At 42.4% G+C, this 22,949-nt stretch overlaps 1 protein-coding gene across 18 annotated transcripts in view; it reads left to right on the forward strand.

Moving 5' to 3' along the window:
* The window catches only part of celf2 (cugbp, Elav-like family member 2), a 233,171-nt gene that overhangs the window by 155,110 nt on the left and 55,112 nt on the right, over positions 1-22,949 (forward strand). For 11 of the 18 annotated variants that reach the window (XM_078242911.1, XM_078242910.1, XM_078242909.1 and 8 more), the window contains 2 exons: positions 13,133-13,181; positions 22,061-22,228. In XM_078242911.1, the coding sequence (XP_078099037.1) occupies positions 13,133-13,181; positions 22,061-22,228 (217 nt within the window). The remainder of the gene's footprint in view (positions 1-13,132; positions 13,182-22,060; positions 22,229-22,949) is intronic. The other 7 variants (XM_078242925.1, XM_078242926.1, XM_078242912.1 and 4 more) reach the window with 1 other exon arrangement.

A 22,949-nucleotide genomic window follows, 5' to 3' on the forward strand; every position in this document is an offset into this window, starting at 1 on the left:
AGCAGGACGCTGCTTAGCTTCCGTGTCGTTACTCCTGCCTGCTTCTACAAACTGGGGGCGTGCCGACCTCCATCTACTGTAGCACACTGACTATGGAGACGTAGCTCATACAACCACACTTCAACACATCTGAACTATCCCTTTAATCTACAATATAGAAAGTAGAAAAAAAAAGATAATTTGCCAGATTTATTTTTCAGAAAAAGAAAACAAAAATAATGAGTTATCTTTATGACAAACACATGGAGTCTTTCCACTGGAGCAAAACTGTTTCTCAAAGAACAACAGCTTTCACTGAAGACGTGTCTAATGACCTGCTAATGAAGCTCTGAGGGGGTGGAGACTAGTGAGTGTGTGTGTGTGTGTGTGTGTGTGTGTGTGTGTGTGTGTGTGTGTGTGTGTCCGTGCGTGCGTGCGTGCGTGCGTGTGTTGCCTGGAGAGCCCTGTGTTCATCTCTCCAACTCTAATAGCGCTAGGTCTAAATACAATTCCTTTGTCACACAGACGCAGGCACACACACACACACACACACACACACAAAACGCCACCCATCTATCGGCAAAAAACATGCCCTGTACCCCTGGAGCGTTTAAAACCATAAGACCAAACCCCTGCTGCACGGACTGATCCACACCCCTGCATGACTCTTTAACACACACACACACACACACACACACACACACACGTGAACACAAGCATATGCCCCAGCACAGTCTGAGTTTATTACATTACATTTATTCTCTTTCTCCACTTCTTTTTTTTAATTTCCCCGTCCCGATCCACTCAGAGACCCACCCACCCTCCTCGCTAACACAACACACACGCTGAGACAGAAACACACACAGACACACACACACACACACCAACAACAACAGGCGGCGAGTTAAAGCCTGTCAGCCAGCCTGTCAGACAAGGTTGTTTGAGATTTTCCACTAAATTGAACTCTTTCATTAGTGGCTGACAGATGTCTAAATGCCCGTTGTCTCCTCTCTTTCTCCCCCACAAACCCGACACCCGCCAAGAGGGCCCTGGGGCCGCTGTTCTCCGTCTGAAGCTAGGTAGAGGGAGGAGGGGATGGAGAGATGGAAGGATGAAGGGAGGGGTGAGAGCTAATCTAGGACGTGTCCTCTGGAGTGCCCTCCAGCTTGGAGAAGTTCAGTCCTTCATCTTCGTTTTCTTTCTCTACTCACTCTCTCTACCTCTTGCCCTCTTTACATCCCCCCCCCCCCCCCCTCTCTCTCTCTCTTTCTCTTTTGTCCTGTTGATTCTCTCTTTCCATCGTTCTCGCTCTCTATCGCTCTTTGTGAAGACAGGGGGGGGGGGGTGTTTCAGACGCGATCAGTCGAGCCCCGTCCTCCATGTGGGCGGATCAGAGCGTTTGTCGAGCGCCAAGCTTGATAAGAAGCGTGGGGCTCATTAAAAGCTACTGTTGCACTGAGACCACACAAACACACACACACACACACACACACACACACACACACAAACACACAAGTCCCCACCTCCCTTACCTTTCTGCCGGCAAGATAATTAGTGACGCTCCTCTGCCAGAATACAGGCGCAAGGTTGTGTGTGCTCGTGCAACCAGAGGCCCATCAAAGGCTCCATCAAAGCGAGTGTGATCTCGAGCAAGGTTAAGGTTTAAAAGGAGCAATTTATAATCCAAAGGCTATAAGTCATTTAATCGGCCATTTATTATTTGAAGTCAGTGGACACAGCTGCGGATAGAACACGCAGACTGTAAGTGTTAATGTGTATTATCATTTTCAATGATGTGAGAAATCATGTTCTTTCATGCAAAAGCCTCGGCGGTCTTTTGAAGGGGAACTTGCGTGCACGCTTGAGAAATAATGGACTGTAAGACTGTCACACTGCAAGCTGTAGGGTGTACTGAGGCTGACACGTTTTATCTGACTGACGACATTCGTATTTGAAAGTAACCCGTATCTGATCATCGTTTTCTGTTCGCATTGCACTGATATGTTAGCTATAAAAATCTAAGTTAGCACCTTTTAGAAGTTATTTTTTGTAGGGTTCCACTTTTCAATTAGGGTTTGACTTTGCACAGGGTTTATACTTCATAAAGTTGTAACTGTCGTCTTTATTAACGATAGAAGATCATTTATTAATGCTTTATTGAACAATATGATCCCAGATGAGGACATGGCAACTTGAAAGTTGGTCTTTTTAATAGCTTATTTCTGATCTATAATGCATTAATAAATATTTATTAACTGTTCATAAAGAAACTTTTTTTTTATACTTGGGTCCTGAGCAATACACCTGCCATGACATAGTTGCAATGCAAGAGTATACGCGTCATTTGCTAACAGCTAGGCTATTTGGGTCCGGGCTATTTCTGGGAACAAAAGCATTCATTCAGAAAGTTACGTCGGTGATGCTTGAAGTGTTTTGACTTTGCTACAATGTCACATCTCTGGTCAATCTCCTTCATCTGTTCTTGAATGTACTGTACCCAGCATGCCGTTCGGTGGTGTAACAGTTAATAGGGGTCCCCTCTCAATATACTACACAGTGTGTACATAACACACTACTTATAAATAGGTTCTGTAGATCTCAGGAGCTCGCACTCGACACTGCACTTCCTCGGGTCCTCAGCAACACACCCGCCAAGCATGAAGTCGATTGGATTCAATTTTTTTTATAGTATCAAATCATAACTACAGTTATCTCAAGATACTTTACAGATAGAGTTGGTCTAGACCACACTCTACAATTTACAAAGACCCAACAATTGCGACAGTGGCGAGGAAAAACTCCCTTTTAGGGAGAAACCTGGGACAGACCCAGGCTCTTGGTAGGCAGTGTCTGACGGTGCCGGTTGGGGGTGTGATGAACTGTGGCAATAATAGTCACAATAAAGATAATGGAACTATGACTAGAAATAGTAGTTGTACTAGTTCATGGCGTAGCAGGGCACTGCAGGGCATAGCAAGGCACTGCAGGGCATAGCAGGACGTAGAAGGGCGTAGCAGGACGTAGCTGGGTGTAACAGGACGTAGCAGGGTGTAGCAGGGCATAGCATGACGTAGTAGGGTGTAGCAGGACGTAGCAGGGTGTAACAGGACGTAGCAGGGTGTAGCAGGATGTAGCAGGACATAGCAGGGTGTAGCAGGACGAAGCAGGGTGTAGCAGGACGTAGCATGGCATAGCAGGACATAGCAGGGTGTAGCAGGACGTAGCAGGGTGTAACAGGATATAGCAGGACGTAGCAGGACATAGCAGGGTGTAGCAGGACATAGCAGGGAGTAGCAGGGCATAGCAGGACGTAGCAGGGCGTAGTAGGACGTAGCAGGGTGTAGCAGGACGTAGCATGGCATAGCAGGACGTAGCAGGACATAGCAGGGTGTAGCAGGACGTAGCAGGGTGTAACAGGATGTAGCAGGACATAGCAGGACATAGCAGGGTGTAGCAGGATGTAGCAGGGTGTAACAGGACATAGCAGGGTGTAGCAGGGCATAGCAGGACGTAGCAGGGTGTAGCAGGACGTAGCAGGGCACTGCAGGGCGTAGCAGGACGTAGCAGGGCGTGCTGGCTGTGTATAATACAATACTCCAGATTCCTAATTTTTGTTATACTACCCAAAAAAAACTCCCAGTTCACTGTTGATGTCTTTAAATCAACTGTAAACTGTGTTGAGTTTCACAGACAAGGGGATCCTGCTGTTTTATTTGAGATAATATACAAGTTTTTCCACAAAATAAATCTCTGCCCTTGCCTGGGCAGGAAAGCGTCTCATTAGACCACGAGATCCTGACGCTCTCGGCGCTACCTGAGACATGTGAGTGCAATCCGAAACGGCATTTATCAACTCTGTAATAACTTTGGAATATAATCAAAGCAAATCCATCATAACAACGGAACAGGCAGAGCATATATAAAAAAAAAAGCCAACATTAGCCCCGTTTATCAGCTAACTGATACCTGGGCGTACCCTCAAGTGTGCACAAGTGTGTGTTTTCAACTTGAGTACTTGATAGTAGTGCAGCGAGGGGGAGGAATGCTTCATGTCCGCGGCCTGTCAGTCGATGTGTGTTGTTTGTTCAGACGCGAGCCTATTACTCCATCACAATAGCTCTCCACGCAGCACTTAGAAGGCAGACGAGCCGCATGGCAGAAGAAATAAAGAGGTGAAGTAGCTCCTACTGACTGGTAGACCAGCTGATTGACGCTGCACCCCCTTTTAATTTTCTCGTGAAACCTTAACGCGCGTAACCACCCGAGGACCTGGGAAGTGGTTGTGAAACGGCGGAAATACGGTAGTGTAGGGGTATTAAATTGATCATGTACTAAGCCGTGTGTCATCAAACATTCATGTGTTATAGCCTGAAGGATATTATGCAACAAGCTGAAAAGGTTAGACCTCGGACGAGCGGTTTTATAAAAGGGCTGAGCACAGACGGCTGACCAGCAGACGGCTGTTTTTAAATGTGTGGTTGGTGTTTTCATCGTTAAATCCTGCTCGCTTCCCCACAGATCACTTAAGTCCAGAAAAACAACAGCTCATCCATTGCAAACTCCAGACACACACACACACGTACACACACAACCATTCCCACAGCGGTGTCATTACAGACGCTCATTATCAAAATCAATTCAATTAAAGGCTGTAATTGCTGTAGTGAAACCCAAATGCTATCGCAAACAGGGCTGAAGGAAGGCAAACCTCATTGATGCGCCAAGCGTCAGAGTGCGTGTGCGTGTGTGTGCGTGTGTGTGTGTGTGTGTGTGTGTGTGTGTGTGTGTGTGTGTGTGTTTGCGCGCGCTCTTATTTAACGAAAGAAATATTAATCGCTTGTTTCAAATTAACTTCCCTAACCCCTCTTTTCTTTTCGAGTCGGCGGCGGCGGCGTTTAGGCATATTGATTCGGCGGAGGGAGGAGGGGAGGGAAAAGAAACGGGGGATGGTGGCTTTAAATGCAGGCTAACTATGTTAAACACTTAGGGTAGTTAGTGTGGAGACACGACGCAGCATAGCTAATGCCAAATCCCTCAATCATTCTGCTCACGGGCGCACGCTGGGTTAATTGTTTACCGAGCTAAATGAAGTGGTGATAATGTAGGCTAACTGTTGCCAAGACGAGGGATATTGTAAAGGACAATTTGATTTATAGTGGTTTGTTTGCTGAATGAAGAGTGAGAAGCAAAGTCACACTTTATCTGTATCAAGGTGTTTGTCAGAGCGATGTGTTGAAGCAGAGGATGTGTTTGTAATGTGTCAAGTGTGTGTGTGTGTGTGTGTGTGTGTGTGTGTGTGTGTGTGTGTGTGTACAGTTTGTGAGCAGGGATGTTGGAGAGGGTAAACCCACCTGAAGTTTACTTTTCATTTGTATCTGTTTGATGCCCATTCAAGACTACACATCATAGGAAACCAGGAGTTTCACTGATATTTCAGAAGCATGCAAGGATAAGAGGCATGTTGGCTGTTTCAAGCTCCTGTTTATTTATATATATATATATATATATATATATATATATATATATATATATATATATATACATACTTAACTAACTAATGGAAGTGACATAACATACTTATTTCAACCAAAACTACGATCTACGAAGTACTTTTGTTGCCTAAACGGGTTCTGCGCTGTCTGTGCAGGCGCACTGATCGCTCGTGTCGCCTAACATTCGTTGGATGACGCTCAAGGATTTGTGCATAACTCTTCATAAGATATGATACGAACCGTTGTATAAAGATACTCAAATCATGACACAAACAGATTTGGTTTGACATGTGCATCTCATCAAAGTTTTCATCATTTTAAAAGACATTCTGTACAGTTTAGGTAATCTTATTTTACGTTAATCAGTAAAACACCTGAGTGAAAAGGAAATGTTTCTTTGACGTGGCTCTCTAGCAAAAAAAATACAAAAAAAACACCCTATACACAGAGTAAAAATAATAATAATAATAAAATAAGGGAATTATGGCTGTAAATCAAGTAGCAAATGCCAAATTATGGGTAAATACCATACCCACTGTTAATAGGCCCTGCCAACTACTGTGTAGCTTCACAGTCTGATTATATTGGTGGAAATATATTGTATAAGACTTGGAAAGAAAAACGAATACGCCACCAATCCAAAATTACAAATACCACCCCATACACTGTTTATTTTTACCAGTTTTTTAAGTCTTCAGGAAGATGTTTTATTTAGTGGAATTCTTTAAGAATTTAAGTATCAATGAGTGTTTAAAAAAAAAAAAAGAAGCTAGGTAGGTGAGGCTACTTCTGTGTTATCGCCAAGGATCACCGTCTAGAGGTCATGCAGTAGAGTGTGTGTGTGTGTGTGTGTGTGTGTGTGTGTGTGTGTGTGTGTGTGTGTGTGTGTGTGTGTGTGTGTGTGTGTGTGTGTGTGTGTGTGTGTTCGGTCATACGGTCTCGGTCACTGATATTGAATCCCGACCGCGAGGGCCATCTGCCTGACTTTGACCCAGCAGCTCACCGTCACACCTTCAGAGGGGAGGGAGGAGAGAGTGTGTGGTCGCCGTTTGCGTGTCTCTATGTGTGTGTGTGTGTGTGTGTGTGTGTGTGTGTGTGTGTGTGTGTGTGTGTGTGTGTGTGTGTGTGTGTGTGTGTGTGTGAGCGAGAGACCCAGACAGACAGAGAGGGTGGTGTTTGGTACCATACAGTATGTGCACTCCCCAGCTTCTGGCACACACACTCTGGTCATGTGAAGTTGGCTGTTGCTTTGAAGGTGCCAACTTCTGGCAAAGGGCACACACACACACACACACACACACACACAATCTCCACATACACACTCCTTTACACAACACACACTCGTCCTATTCCCAGCGTGAGCCTCGAGTTACTCCCGTGGCTCCAGGAGATGTCTACCTCTGAACTTTGAAGCATCAGGGGCATTTCTGGAAGAGGAGGCGACGGAGGATCACATTAACCAAGGAGCAGCAGTTAACATTTACGAAGTGTAGAGTTTCCCGGACCCGATGCACCAGGAGGGACTGTTTAACGGCCAGCTGAGGGAGAGGGGTGGGGGCAAGGGGGTAGGAAAGCACATTTGTCGCCTGATTGCCGGACACGTTGCTGGGAGTCTCTGTACATGATGAGGACATAAAGATAAAGCAGTTGAAAGGGAAAGAGGGGGGGGGGGCGCGTTGGCGGGTGTCAGCTAGCCCCAGCCAAGAAGGACAGGTGATTAAAGAGACTGTCCCCTAACAGGAAGGTCGTAAAAATCCATCCTGGCTGCCACTGAACTCTGCTCCCTCTGGTGTAATGTGGACCTTATGGTTCCACTCATCTGGCCTTTTACTGAGATAAATTTCCTCTGGTGATTGGATAAGCTAATCTTGCATAGCGACAATTTTGACTTGTCGTGCCCACAGACAAATTAAAGCTCAATTACTCAATAGCTTAAAGAGAGTGGAGACCAAACTAAGTGGAGAGTGAACTTACCTTTAGTCGGTGTTTAAAGAAAAAGCTAAATGAATGGTATTGCTTCTATGTGGGATAAGTAGGCAACTGTTCCTCAGGTTTTTATTTAAAATCAGTGCTTGTGTGGATGGGATTTCTTTTCTTTTTTTTGAACTATAGAGGAATAAAACCCTGTTTGCAAAAATATCTGTGTGCTTGTGGGCTTAACTAGGCTTTATTGGAGACCAGAAACAGAGGTAAAAGAACCACTGGACTTATTATCAGGAGGATAGAAACAGTTGCTAAATGAATGCTAAAGTTTCTATGTGTATACACGTTAGTCATATGTTATTTACAATTTTCAGTCCATATTTTTTTAAGGATTATTTTTTGGGCATTTCAGGACTTTATTTCTATAGGACAGCTTAGACATGAAAGGGGAGAGAGAGGGGGAATGACGTGCAGCGAAGGGCCGCAGGTCAGAGTCGAACCTGCAGCCGCTGCATCAAGGGATAAACCTCTAAACATATGGGTGCCTGCTCTACCAGGTGAGCTAATCAGTTCAGTCCATATTTTAAGCTAATTAAGTCTCTATTACTTTACAGTCACATATGAGCAGTTCATATTTTGGTTTACCCCTCGCAACGAATTTGGCCTTATAGGGCCCTATCTTGCACCCACGCAAGTGTCTTTGCTAGTTTAAGACCGACCCAGTTGTCAATTTCCCGTCCAGCGCCAACGTCGTTTAAATAGCGAAAGCACCTGCACCCATCTGTGCGCCCATGGGTGTGCTGGTCTTCCAGGGAGGTGTGTTCAGGTGAATTCTTGGCGTATTGCTATCTTGAGGCAGCCGGAAGTGATCGCACCATTGACCAACAAAAACCTGGTCTAAAGTCAATAACGCAGCATTTCATTGTTATTTTAACAGCAAATTAGTAAAATGCTCCTAGGCTCGTGCGCAGCACGCGCACATTATGCTTGTTACACACACACAGGGAAGCGCAGCAGCACACACACATGCAAAAGATTACAAATAAAAATATTACGGTGCAAATCCTCCATCATAATAGCAAAACGCCAAGGTCCAAACGCGCCTGGCTTTTAAAGGGAATGGGAGATGACACTCTGATTGGTTTATTGCATGTTACGCCCAAAACACACCTCTGATTAATGAAGACACTAAGTACAACCCTTTTGAACCATGCGCCCGGCGCACGGACCCTTTTTTCCGCCGTCAAACTAGCAAAAGTGAATTTGTTCACGCCCTAAACGCACCTGCGCCAGGCGCTTCACGGCGTGCGCCTAGATCGTTAAAATAGGGCCCTTAGTTTTTAGTACAATGTTTAACTGACAGACTGTTCTTCCTTAAACAAATTGTCTAATCTAATCACACGTACTGTACATTAATACGTATTGATATACATGTCACTTTACATAGCACTAGCAGTTGATGAAAGCTCCACATAGTGCTCGCCAATGGCTAAACCCAATGGGATATATAAGAGAAATAATGACATAGATGTTTTTCAATGAGCAGGACGTGGGCTGGCAATGACGAAGACATTATGAAGCTCTGAGTCAGGAGGAAGAACTCCACTTCAAACTCCTAACAACTCCAGCAAAATGAGAAATCCCCCCCGTGTAAGATGAATGAAGTCATTATGTAAAATTGAATTTCGACATGAAAAGGCAAACAATCACCGCTGACTGGTGACCATTTACTGTAGCTGCAGCTCAACAAACTATAAATCCACATATATTAAACAATTTTATAGCAGGCTAATAAATGTAACACGCTGCTGTTGCAGTAATTGTAGAGCTGCACAAAAATGAAGTTGTTATTCCCTTCAACAGTGGGACAACATGGTGGCTTAGCGACTCATTGTCAGCCGTGTGTGAGTGGTGACTTTCAGTTTGCACATTAATATGTAAATTGAATGTTAATCGATTTTCAAAGGTGTGCATTTATCATGTATTTTACAGCGGTGCCCAGCGCGACTCAGTCAATCAGAACTGAACTCTGCAGTTTGTAATAAGGCAATTCAAGTGCTCCGAAAATGATTAAAAACAAACGGTGACACTTTACTTGGAGTGCACGGCGGACGCATCACAAGCAGATAATAAGCCTCTTCAAGCTCAGGCAAACTTCTGCGACAGAATAATCAAACATCAGGAAATTACGTTCAATTTAACATTGCGTAATTAACTGTCCAGCTGTCTTGTTACGTTTTTTTGTTTTTTTGTTTTTTTTAAATCTCCTACTTTGTAAATCATGTTCTGATGGATTATTATGCAGTTGCTTTGACGACCATTTCAATTAAAGATGTACCAAAGAAAGCTGACAGGGCTTAGAGGGAAGAGAAGAGGCTTGTGGGACAGGAGGGAGAATTAACTCGTACATAGGATGTGGAAGGTAAACAGGAAGTACATTTAAGCAGCCTCCTGACCAGACAGATACATTTGTAAAGCTAAATGCCAGCCCAGCATCATGCCGGCTGCACACATGGCTCTACGTAGTGAAGTTTGTGGTTCTCTGTGCTTTTTATGAGGCTGAGCGCGGCGAGGACTTAGTAGTTCTGCCCGGCTCCCGCTGAGCGCATAATGAATGGCAGACTGCGGCTGTGGGCCTGCCAGGCAGTAAGAGACAGCACTGTGGAATTGTGGGATGGCGGAGGAGAGTCTTGTGTTGTGGGTCTCGGCGGGAGCTCTCCGAGATCAAACACGTCGACAGCGCCGCCACCCGCCGGGCATTCTGGGTAGACAGACCTGAGGAGGAGACGCCTGAAAAGCACACAGAGTTTTTGTACCTGTTTGTGTGTGTTTGTGTGTGTGTGTGTGTGTGTGTGTGTGTGTGTGTGTGTGTGTGTGTGTGTGTGTGTGTGTGTGTGTGTGTGTGTGTGTGTGTGTGTGTTTGTGTGTGTGTGTGTGTGTGTGCTGTGTGTGTGTGTGTGTGTGTGTGTGTGTGTGTGTGTGTGTGCTGTTTGTGTGTGTGTGTGTGTGTGTGTGTGTGTGTGTGAGCTTTTGGCTGTGTTTTTCAAGAGTGAATGACGGCAGAACGGGGAATGCTGTCATGGCTTTTGTTTTTTTGCCTCTTGAGGGCAGACTTTCAAATGGATTAACGAGAACTGACTTGATGTGACTTCCGGGTTTGCTTTGACATGACTTTTCTTCTTTTGATGTGAAAACATGCCATCAGAAACAATAAAAATCAAAGAACAAGGTCAGATAATAAGAAAAATACCGATTAAAAAAAAAACTTAAATACACAGTAAGTTGTAGTAGTGAGAGGCGAGCCTGCATGTCTTTTTTCATTTCTTTTTTTTTCTTCTTGTTTGCTTTCTGACTGTTGTCTTTCAGTCTTAGTCTAGTGTTGTGACATATCTGCCCGAAATGCATCGTAAATCACACATCAGCCATCCAATAATTCACAGTGTTTTCGTTACAGGGTGTACCATGATTGATTGGCTAGTTGCATACATGTAGCTGCAATGACGCAATGGTTGTTTGTCTGTTTCTTTTTTGGTTATGTTTTGGAGGGAGACAGCAATGGTCTGCAGGAACAGGTGTATTTTTGGTCTTTCTTTGTTTCTTCCTCCTCCACCATTGACTGCCCCCATCAGGCAGGTTTGGGAACTGATCACCGGCAGACTAGGTGTGTGTGTGTGTGTGTGTGTGTGTGTGTGTGTGTGGGGGGGGACAGGTCTCCAAAAAAAAAAAGCAGAGTAAGGATGATAAGGAAGAGAGCAAGGGAGAGTTGGGATAAAGGTGTGTGATAGAATTGGAAGATCAAAGCCTTCTGTCACAGCGTGACTGAGCCCAGGGGCGTTATGGGTAAGACAGGGCACACACACACACACACACACACTCTCACACTCTCTGCTGGTATTTGACTCTGAGTGTGATTGATACTGGGCTAGATTTGGAGAATCACTGTCATTCATTTCTCCGCAGATCAAACAGCCACATAATCTCCCATAAAGGAAAGAGGGATGGGGTGGACGGTTGAAGGAGGGTGGGAGAGAGGGGGAGGGAAAGAAGAGAGAGAGGTGACAAAGCCTTCTCATCTGTGAAGTGTTTTCTTGTTTTCCATAAAAGAAGATCCGCCACCTTAAAAACACATCCATCATTCAGCTCCATTAAACTGCTTCTTGGGTACATCAGAGAGATATCCAGTATTGTAGGCCTTTATTTGTATAGGACAGCTTAGAGTTGAAAGGGGAGGTAATGACATGCAACAAAGGGCCGCTGCTCTGATTCGAACCCACGGGCGCTGCGTTGAGAAGTAAACCTCTATATATGGGCGCCTGCGCTACTAGGTGAGCTAACCAGGCACCCATCCAGTATCCTAAAAGACAAGTGTAAACGCAGGCATTTAGACCCCATTTACACTCGGTATAAGCATGCAATCTCGGTATATTATCTTGTATGAGGAAAAATACAAATTAATGCAATTTTTTTTAAATGCATGCACAACACGTTGCAATCAGAATGCCTCCGGATCGGCCAGACCATCTTAAATTGGTCTGGATCACATATTCATTCCTCTGTTTTAAGTTTAAGTTTATTTCATTTATATAGCACTTTAAATGCTAACAAGTCTGCACCAAAGTGCTTCACAAAGACGAAAACACACATTTATATACATAAAAGTGCATCTTAAGGCGCTTCTTAAAAACATCCACAGACTCAGCCTGTCTAATGGCTTCTGGCAGGCTATTTTTTTTTTTTTAAAAGGGAAATGGAGAGCAACATGAGACCAGATAGACATTATGAGGAGATGTTTTAGTCGCTGAATCTTTTATTGTCACTTACTCCAGAAGTTTACAGTTCAGGGAGAATCCGGACCAGATTACGGTGTAATCCTAGCAATTTTAACATTTGCAGCCATTCAGGCGGCATAAGGTGCCGCTGTACTGTATGTGCCGTTTACCTCAACACTTACCTTTGCAACCACTGAATGTGAATGTGTGTGTACAGTAAGGGAAGGCAGTGTGTGAGTGGCATGACAGCCAGCATAACTTTGTATCTCTTTTATAATATATTCATACGAGTCATCATCATCATGCGTTTGTGTTAGTGGCTGGCGAGTTTTTACTTAGCTCATATGCTAAACTGGTTTCAGAAATTACTGCTACTACTTGTTCTTCTTGTTTTTTTGTTCTTGTGTTTGTTGCTATTCTATTGCTTCCCCTTCTTGGTCTTGGACTGCTAATTTTTCTTTTTCTTCTCCCTTTTGTTCTCATTTTTGGTCTTCTCATTTTTAATCTTTCTCTCCACGCTCTTGCGCTTAGGCTTTTGGTCTTGCTCTTGTTCTTCTCCCTTTTGTTCTCATTTTTGGTCTTCTCGTTTTTAATCTTTCTCTCCACGCTCTTGCACTTAGACTTTTGGTCTTGCTCTTGTTCTTCTCCCTTTTGTTCCTTGTCCTGTTCTGGTGTTTTTAACAAATTGTAAAAACAGCTTTAGGTGCCCTGCCAGCACCTCCAGTGCTGAGCCAGATTTGTGTCAAGCACAGAAAAACCCAAACTGGTGCAGTTATATTTTACATTTGGCTAATTGAGATGCATACACCTATGAATGAATGAATGAGTTTTGAAACCACATCCGGATTGAATCGGAATATGAGACACCAGAAATATTGCATGTAAGTTCGGGCAACTTCTGATTGTGTTCATGCACGTTTATGTGTGCAGCATTTTAATATATTTTGTCCTTCTCTTCTGTCTCTACAGATGCACCACCCTATTCAGATGAAACCTGCAGACAGTGAGAAATCTAACGGTGAGTGGCCACACACACACACACACACACACACACACACACACACACACACACACAGAATGACATACGCATCAATATCACACACACATGCATCAATAGCCTTTCTGAATTTGCTTGGTAATAGCTATCTCACCCGCGTGTTTGCTCGCTGCTTGACTGGCAGACGGGATGAGGGACTGGGAAAGAGAATGAGCGAGAGACATAGAGAGGAACAGTGAAAAGAGAGAGGGGGGAAAGTATATATATATATATATATGTGTGTGTGTGTGTGTATATATATATATATATATGTGTGTGTATATATATATATATATATATATATATAAAATGTGTGATGAATTATTAAGGTGCTTCGGAAGAAGGTCAGTGAAAGTTGAATCGTTTTGGCCTCATGGTGAACCATCCTTTCTCCCCTGTGGCTGCTCGCTCATACAAACACTACACACACACACACACACACACACACAAACATACACACACGCACAATCACTTTTATGCATATATCTCACACAAGCACTGTCACACACTCCGTCCTCAGATCACCCCATTTCCAAACTACATATTGCAGATCCAGTTCTGAATTAATTCCCTGTACTGAGCCTCTTCCTCCATTCCTTCTCATTCTAACGAGGAAGCTGTTGGACAGTAGATACCAGAGGCAGTATCAGGGTGTCTTTAAAAACATCCCTGTCTCCTAAAAGATTAAGTTCCCGTACAAGTAAACGGCATTCTCAATTACGCTTCAAGGCAAACTTATTTTCTCCTGGATTACGTTTGTTTCAATACGTCCTTGTACCAGCAACTGGCGTACCTTGTGAAACCGTCGCAGTTTTAAACGTGGTTATCGTTGTGAATTGAAACAATACTACTTGGTTAGGTTTAGGAAAAGATCATGGTTGGGGTTAAAATGAGTGTGTTTGTTTCTTAACTTAAAGGGATACTTCGCCGATTTGAAACCAGCTCTGTGTCATCTTTGTGTGGGCACTGTGTTTAGATGTCACAGCGTGTTTTGTGTCATCTGGCGGACCTCTGCGGAGCTCCGTGAAATGTTTCCCGCCATCTGGCGGATCTCGGTAGACCTCCGCTGCTCTCTGGAGCTCTGTGCACTGGCGCCATAGAGGGAAGCTAAACACCGTTCATCTAAACACACTGCCCACACAAAGATGACACAGAGCTGGATTTAAATCAACAACATATCTCTTGAAGTTATGTAGATAAGTTAAATATGTTAAGTACATTGAGTAAATGATTTAAGTTAGGTACGTAACGTTAGTTAACTTATGTACATGAGTTAAAATAAGTCACCGTTGACTTTTGGTTTCACACAGGACACGAACAGCGGCCTCCTTGTCGAAAGTCCTGTGTTTGAAGAAGACCCCCTGAAGAAAGCTGTTTGTAGGAATGTAATTTTTAGGAGACAGGGTTGCCAAAGCATGAGGCATTATTCTGTATTTCTCTTTATTGTCAACAAATCTCATGAAAAGATGGCCCCAACAATGTGTTTGTTAGTCCAACTATAAATACTTTATGACTTTCCTACCCTGTCTGAGGCTCTCAGCTCCAATCCCATTGATTCTCATGAGGATGTAAATCTTCAAAAACGGCTCACAAATGCTGCATTTAGTCTCATTGTTTCCTTGTTTTTAGCAGACGTTACTCAAGCATCTTTCTCCTCTGGAAAGTAAAACGAAATGTGCGAGCAGGGCATAATTTCAGGAGGTATTTTGATTTAATTTGATTGCTTCGAAGTGGGTATGACCTTTCAATCACGGAGTTTCTGGAGAACCACAGGGTACTGAAGCTGTACGCCACCCATCCACCCACACCTCTCTCCCCTGCATTGTTAAATCACGAAATCTTCTTTGGGAAATATAAACAAGGTTTTTAAACCATCGACCTTTGAATCTACGGCTACCCACGGTACTACAACCCACGGGATAAAGAAGTGCAGTTTTATAAGATGGGAGGTTTCATATTTGAGTAGATAAAATTCACATCAAGTGCAGGAGTGAGTCAGCTTGAGGAAATATTTCACGGGAAGTGAAAGGAGGGCAACTTTAAATATAAATTCCCAGAAAGTGCTTCTACACATATACCAAGAAAAGCAGTTAATGCGGGGACACAGAAGGAAGTTGTGTTTCTTTTTATTGTGTCTTTAAAGACACTTGAACAAGGTCTGAATGTTGTTGCTCTATTATTCCAATCGTTTTTTAATTGGCTGCATTTTGACGCAGCAGTAACACTCTGTCAGGTCCATTATGTTCCGTGATATTTAGTCGAGGTACATTTGGAAACTAAAAGACAATGTCATTAAAGTTGTAGTTTAGTGAGAGAGCCAAGCAAATATTGTTGACATGGTGTGTTTAAACCAAATCAGATTTGGTATCTATTTTAAGGTTCTGCTCAATTACTTAGTTATGAGGGTTGATTCACCCAAATTGTAAAAAATAAAATGTAATTTTCCTCTTGCCTCGGCAGGGTTTATAGTCCTAGTTTCGGTTGTATCTGCTGTTGAGGCATGGGTTTACAAAATGACGGGCCTCTTGACATGGAGGGCTGGGTCAATCTTTGGTGACCGCAGTTCTTTTTAATGTCTTCCAGCAGATTGCATACTGTCGATACTGAACCAAATCAAACTAAATGTTCAGGGTCCCCTTGTCCTCTTGGGCCCACTTGGTTATTCAGTCATTGAAAAGATATTTGAAGAGGTTTGCTGCTGAGCTTTCTGCAGCCACTCAGATGTAATGGAGATAGACTAAATTTAGTTTGCGATGCCAAAAAATAAACAGTAATGAAATACATTTGAAAAGCACAACAACATGTCTCTCCGAACCCAACTTCCTGCTTAGAATCCTGAGACCTCACAGTTGACATTTTTTGGTTTTTATTTTAATTTTTTATTTTTTACCTCAGGTGGAAAGATAGTTCTTGTTGTCAGTGATGTCTGTGGATTATTCCGGGTGGCAGAGAAATGTCTGCAGCAGATATCTGAAATTTTTTTGGCAAATTGAAATTATTTGCATGGCTAAGTGAGAAAATGTGTGTTTTTGCAATTTGGGTGAACTGACCCTGAAAGTGGAGTAATTGATCAGAATATGAAAATGGCTAAAACCATGATTGGATGAAGTGACCTTTAAAACCCAGTTGCAGGTAGTTTAAAAAAAAAAAAGGATTTTTCATTGTTTATCTACAGGCACCCTGTGTGTACATAATAATAGTAAAAACAGCGGCTTTGCCATAACTTTACATCACAGAGGATCCCTTCCGGCTGACACACAGACGATGGAGTAGCGTCATAAGCCACCTGCTATATCACTGTCCACTGCGGGGGAGTACAGTAAAACCATCATCCGCTCCGCTGAAATATGGTGAAATGCGACTTTTATGGGATATAACCGTCGGGGTAACGATGGTGGAACATAAAGAATGTCAAAATGTTGAAATATGGAGCAGGCCACACAATTAATAATGACCTGAGTAATGACCTTTAATAAACCCAGTGTTAGAGTCGCTGTAATAGTGACTACACGTTTACATGCACACAATATTCAGTTTTTTGCCCTTATTCCGAAAAAGACGATATTCCGACTAAGCTGTTTACATGGCTAATGAAAGTGAATATTCCACTAATATTCCCGTTTACATGTAGCCGTGCAAAATACGATTTTTGTGATGTGTGTGAATATCCAAAAACCTACTGATATCCAAGTCTTTGATAGTGTTTTTTTTTTTTTTTTAAGATTATTTTTGGGGTATTTTTTAGGCCTTTATTGACAGGACAGCTGAAGAAATGAATGGAAGGGAGGAAAGGCTGCATGTCATCCCCCCCCCTCTCTCTACCCTTTCATTTCTTCGAACCCGGGCCCGCTGCGTCGAGGAGTAAACCTCTATATATGGGCGCCCCGCTCTACCAACTGAGCTATCCGGGCGCCTGTGATAATGTTTAAAAGTAGCCGTGTTTCTCCTTCTTATCGGGTCAGCAGCCTTGCAAACTGTTGGCTGGTTGGTTTGTGTACACCAATCATAGCAACCCACAGAGCTGACCATAAGCCGTGAACAGGCAAGAGGCCATAAACTGCAGTAAAAACCCAGATTGAGACGCATATTCCAAATGCGCTGTATACATGTGCAAAGAATGCCTCTAAAACCCGAATAATACCGGAATATCCCAGCTGTCTTAATCGGAAAATGCTATATTCGAAAAAGGGCCTCATTCGGAATATCCGGAAAATGCTGTTTACGTGACCTGTATCAAATTCGGAATATTGTCATATTCGGAATAATAGTGGAATATTGGTGTGCATGTAAACGCACTCTGTGGTGAATGGCTGCTCAGAGGTTTTATTAGTTTAGTCAGTGGAGGAGATGGAAGAAGAGATGTACATTATAACACAGAGATAACATTATTGCTTAATCCTGTGCAGTGGTTTTTTCTTTTCTTTTCACTAAACTTTTGGGATTCTTTTTTTTGATGTCTCCTAATGTGTTGAAAGTCAGAACGAGGCCAATTCTGCTCCCAATTTATCCCTGAACGCAAAAGCCGACTCCAGATCCTCCCCGAGCCGGTTTTAAGAGTCTTATCACCCGCCTGCCTGCCTGCGCGCTGCGTCCGAGAAACAGAAACATTCAATTGTAACGATATCTCCTCTCTTTCTTTTCCTATCGACACAGAGTAAATTAATTACATTGCTGTTAGACTTGTGGTAATCTTCCTCTGGAGTGATGCGCGCACGCACGCACGCACACACACACACACACACACACACTGTGTACAAAGGAGTTAAGGCTCTTCGAAACATCACTTATCTTGGCAGCGTATCCCGACGGTTTGCTTTTTAAACACACAAACAATTCAAACAGCAAAATAAACAAGTGAACTATTGATTTCCCAGAGTGCAACAGACCGCTTATCTCTTTCGCCTCGCGGTAAGAGCTGACAGTTTCCTCATTAAAAATGAATTGGATTAGCATTACATTGAATGTGGTGGTAACACGTAAACACTCACACACACAGACACACACGCACACACACGCACACACACATATTGTTTTTTGCGAGCGATGAGGATTTCACTCTCAGCCTAATTCACACTTAACCTCGCTCACATACACTAAAGCCCAAGTTTCTCACCGTTACCTGCAGCCGGCTCACATTCCTCGAGATTGCACCGGGGGAAGGAGGGATTGTGTCAGCGACGGAGGAAGACAGGAGGCCCCCATGATGGAGTGTGGAGGGGGGTGGGGGAGGAAGAGGGGGAGGAGAGGCGGAGGGAGGAAGAGGGTGAGAGAGAACAAGCTGGAGAGCCTCAGCGAGCGGTCGGTGTTGAAGTGATAATGAGACATTGATCAGAGCCTCGCAGATGGCATGATGAAATACATGAACTCTCTGTCTGTCTGTCTTCTTCTCCCTCCCACTGTCTTTTTTTTCCCTTTCTTCCTCTCTTTCTCTGTTTCCTTTTGATTGGTGTTTTGTTCTGTCTCATTCCATTTTTCACATTTCTGGAGTTTTTTGTTTTTTGTTTTCATCTTTTTTTCTTTTTCTCCCGTTTTCTTTTTCTTTCTCTTTGTTCTTACCAGGCTTTCTTTTTCCTTCTCTGTCTTTCGGTTTATTCTCTTATCGTTATGGTATATGTTTAAGAAACAAGTGCATTTCAGTGCAATGAGAAGTTTGTCATCTGGTTCCTCCGTACAACACACAAAAAATACAGTTAAAGGAATGGTTCACCATTTAAGGAAAAAGCCCGTAATGGCTTTCTTGCTGAGAGTTAGACAAAAAGATTGGGTAACACTTTACTTGAAGGTATCTACATAAGAGTGACATGACACTGTCATGACACATGAACCCTAACTCTAACCATAACTTGTCATGACAAAACCGAATGACACTGAAAGAAGCGTTATGTCATAAACGTTTATGACTTGTTCATAAACGTTTATGACACGTTCATGACAGTGTCGTGTCACTCTTATGTCGATACCTTCAAGTAAAGTGTATCCAAAGATTGATAGCACTCTCATGTCTGTACGGTAAATATGAAGGGACCGCCGGCAGCCGCTTAGCGTAGCTTAGCACAAACACTGGAAATAAAGTGAAACACAAAATGTAACACAATACAACAACCAGCAGCTCCAAAGCTCACTGATTATACACGTTATATCATGTTTGTTTAATCAGTACTAAAACCAGAGGTGGAAAGTAACAAATTGTATTTATTCACGTTACTGTATTGGAGTAGTACTTTTTTTTAAAGTAGTTTTTAAAATCTGTATTTTTTTTTTTTTTTAAATATGTTTTTATTGATTTTCACAGGAAATGTCAGTACAAACATAAGGGCTTATATATATATATATATATATATATATATATATATATATATATATATTTTATTTTTTTTTTCCCCTCTTCCCCTCTCCCCCACCCCCCAGTCCCACATAGTTTGCAAGTATAACAGCAGAAATTATTTGTACCATTACGAGATTAGATGAGTATGCATGTCACACGTACACACATATGTACATATTTATGCAGGTACATACAGAAGAGGGATGAAATGTAAATAATAAAAAATAAAAATAAAAGTTAAATAAATAAAAATATAAATAATATATATAAAATATAGAATAAAAGGATAAATCCCTTTCTTGTCAAAGCACAACAGCAATGGTACACCCACAAGGGATGTGAATCTGTGGCACTGTAGATCAATTGAAATTATTTACCTTATACTTAGGAAGATTCAATGGTGCGCATGTCCTTCTTCCTGTAGTGACCTTAACTTAGAAATGTACTTAACCATGGGCCCCCAAACAGAATCAAATTTCCCCTTAGATCCCCTTAAGCTGAATTTAATTTTCTCCAGGGACAAGAACATCATGAAGTCTGTAAGCCATAAAGAAGCTCTGGGGGCAAATGCTGACTTCCATTCCAACAATATTCTTCTACGTGCTAATAAGGATGCAAAGGCAATAGCATCTCTTATTTTCCTCCCAAGCAATCGATGGTCTGGTAATACTCCAAAAATACAAGTGTCTGCACATGGAGTCAACACAATGTTTAGGGCCCTAGACAGGTGGTTAAAAATAGCTGTCCAATAACCCTGAAGACGAGGACAAGCCCAAAACATATGTGTCATGTTAGCTGGTGACATGTGGCACCTATTACATTTATCAGTGATATTGGGATATATTTTGGAAAGTTTGGAGTTAGTGAGATATATGCGATGTACAACCTTAAATTGTATCAGATTGAGTCTGGGGCAAGAAGTGCTGTCATTTACTCGGACTAATGCATCTCTCCAGAAATCATCTCCTATAACTCTGCCGAGTTCACATTCCCAATCCCCTTTGATTTTGGCAAAAGTTGGCTCTGTGAGTTGAGAAAGCAAGGTGTACATTTTTGAGATGAGGCCTTTCTGATTTGTGGAAATGTCCAAGATTGAGTTGATTACTGAATTAGGAGGGGCATCGGGGTAGAATGGGTTTTTAAGCTTAGCAAAGTTACGCACATGGAAGTATCGAAATAGATGCGATTTTGGTAGATTAATTTTTTCACAGAGGTCACCGAAGCTGCAGAACACATTGTCAATATAGAGATCGCTCAGTTTAACAAGGCCCGACTTCTGCCACAAGGAGAAGGCCATGTCAGTGCCAGTGGGGGGAAAGAGATGGTTGTTGTGGATAGGGCTGTGGTTATTCTGCTAAAATCTGTAATTTTAAATAAAAATAAAATTTTACTTTTACTCAGGTATGTACTTTGCTACATTTTAAATAACATCCGTTACGGGTAAAAAAAAAAAACGAAATAAAAAAGTCTCTGTCAGCGGCTTTGTGTCCTTATCAACTCTCAAAAGACTGTGATGTAATAAAATTCATATACTTATGTTAAATAAGTTTAAATATAAGAAAGTATATCTCCCCCCGCTGTTAAAAAGTAACTAAGTAAACACAGTGCCCACACAAAGATGACACAGAGCTGGTTTAAAATCGGCAAAGTATCCCTTTAAGTTAAGAGACAAAACTCATTTTAACCCAAACCATGATCTTTTCCTAAACCTAAGAGTACATTTTAAATGAGCTACTTTTTACTTGTACTTGTGTAGATTTTTATACCGGTAATTTTACATGTACTTAAGTAAAGGTTCATCAAAGTAATAGTGCTTTATCTTAAGTAGAGCATTTTTGTACTCTCCACACCTCTGACTAAAACCAAAGTGTTAAAACAACAAGTTGTGGTTTGATCTTTTCATCTAGCTCTCGTTAAGAAAGTTGTACATTCCACATGTCCAACCATTCCTTTAAAAAATAAATAAGTTAATTATTGCACAATTCAAAGAAACTGTTGCACCAAAGAAATACTAGATACTTAACCCTCATGTTGTCCTCGGGTCAAATTTGACCCATTTTCAAAAAGTTTCTATATCAGAAATTTTGGTTTTCTTTCAATCAAATTGTCAAAAAAAATAATGTGTATGGTTCCATACAACGCTCTTCACAAGTAAAATAAATGATCAGTTCACTACTACTACTTTCATTGAATTTGGGTGTTTTATTCAATTTTATAGCATTTGAAAATAAATTCATAAAAGAATGTTGAAAAAGGTTACAAAAACATTGGCAAAAGCGACAAAAACATCGGGAAAAGTGACAAAAACATCAGGAACAGCGACGAAAGTGTCGAAAAGTCGACCAAAACGTTAAAAATAAGTTTGAATTTTACATTTTGACCCAGAAAAACAAAACGTTGCATGGTCGACGGGAAGCCAACACAAGGGTGAAATAGAATATACAGCAACAGCTCTGTGTATTAAAGCTGTGTGTGAAGTCCTCCCCTCCATTCACACTGTTTCTCTTCCCTTTCTTCTTCTCTCTTGGCTCTGCAGCGGTGGAAGACAGGAAGTTGTTCATCGGCATGGTGTCGAAGAAGTGCAACGAGAACGACATCCGGGTCATGTTCTCTGCGTTTGGCCAGATCGAGGAGTGCCGGATCCTCAGGGGGCCCGACGGACTGAGCAGAGGTGTGTGTCGCTCCGACTCACTTCCATCCACACGTAATGCTCCTCATGTGAATATTATTACCAGAACGGCCTCTAACAGATGTTGCTGTTCATTGTGTTGACTTGTGATGTGACTCAAAAGCTCAAAGTCCTGCAGGAAGTCTTTACTAAATCGCCCTGTGGCAAGACCTGGGACATTCTTTGTGATTAACAGTTTAAATTTTTTTAACAGCATACAAAATATACAATTCGCAACATGAACACATCTCCCCCCCTTCGTCATCACCACCCACCTAGTCTACTGTATATTGACGACCTTCCACTTCCGGGATAGTTCCGGTGCCGCCGGAAATTTCGCCGGATGTTGCTCTTTTCGGCCGGATGTCCGTTACCTTACACTTTCTTTGTGTTGTAATTTTAAACTCCGGTGGATTTGTGAGGACTATGGTTAACTGCTCCTCAGATCTCTGCAGGGTAAAACCAGACAGCTAGCTAGACTCTCTGTCCAATCTGAGTTTTCTGTTGCACGACTTAAACAACTTTTGAACATACACATGTTCCACCAAAACCAGTTCCTTCCCGAGGCTATTTTTGCAGCGGCACTGTGGCTCTGTCCGGCGCCTAGCGCCGCCCAAGACAATTGTGATTGGTTTAAAGAAATGGCAATAAACCAGAGCACGTTTTTCCTCCCATCCCGGAATGCTGTGTGGACTAGTTACCTGTAGCATGCCAGGACCAAAGTCTGAAGAGTGATGTACGAACTAAACCAACCAAA

This window comes from Sander vitreus, chromosome 23, assembly GCF_031162955.1.
Source record: "Sander vitreus isolate 19-12246 chromosome 23, sanVit1, whole genome shotgun sequence".
In the NCBI taxonomy this organism is placed as follows: domain Eukaryota; kingdom Metazoa; phylum Chordata; class Actinopteri; order Perciformes; family Percidae; genus Sander; species Sander vitreus.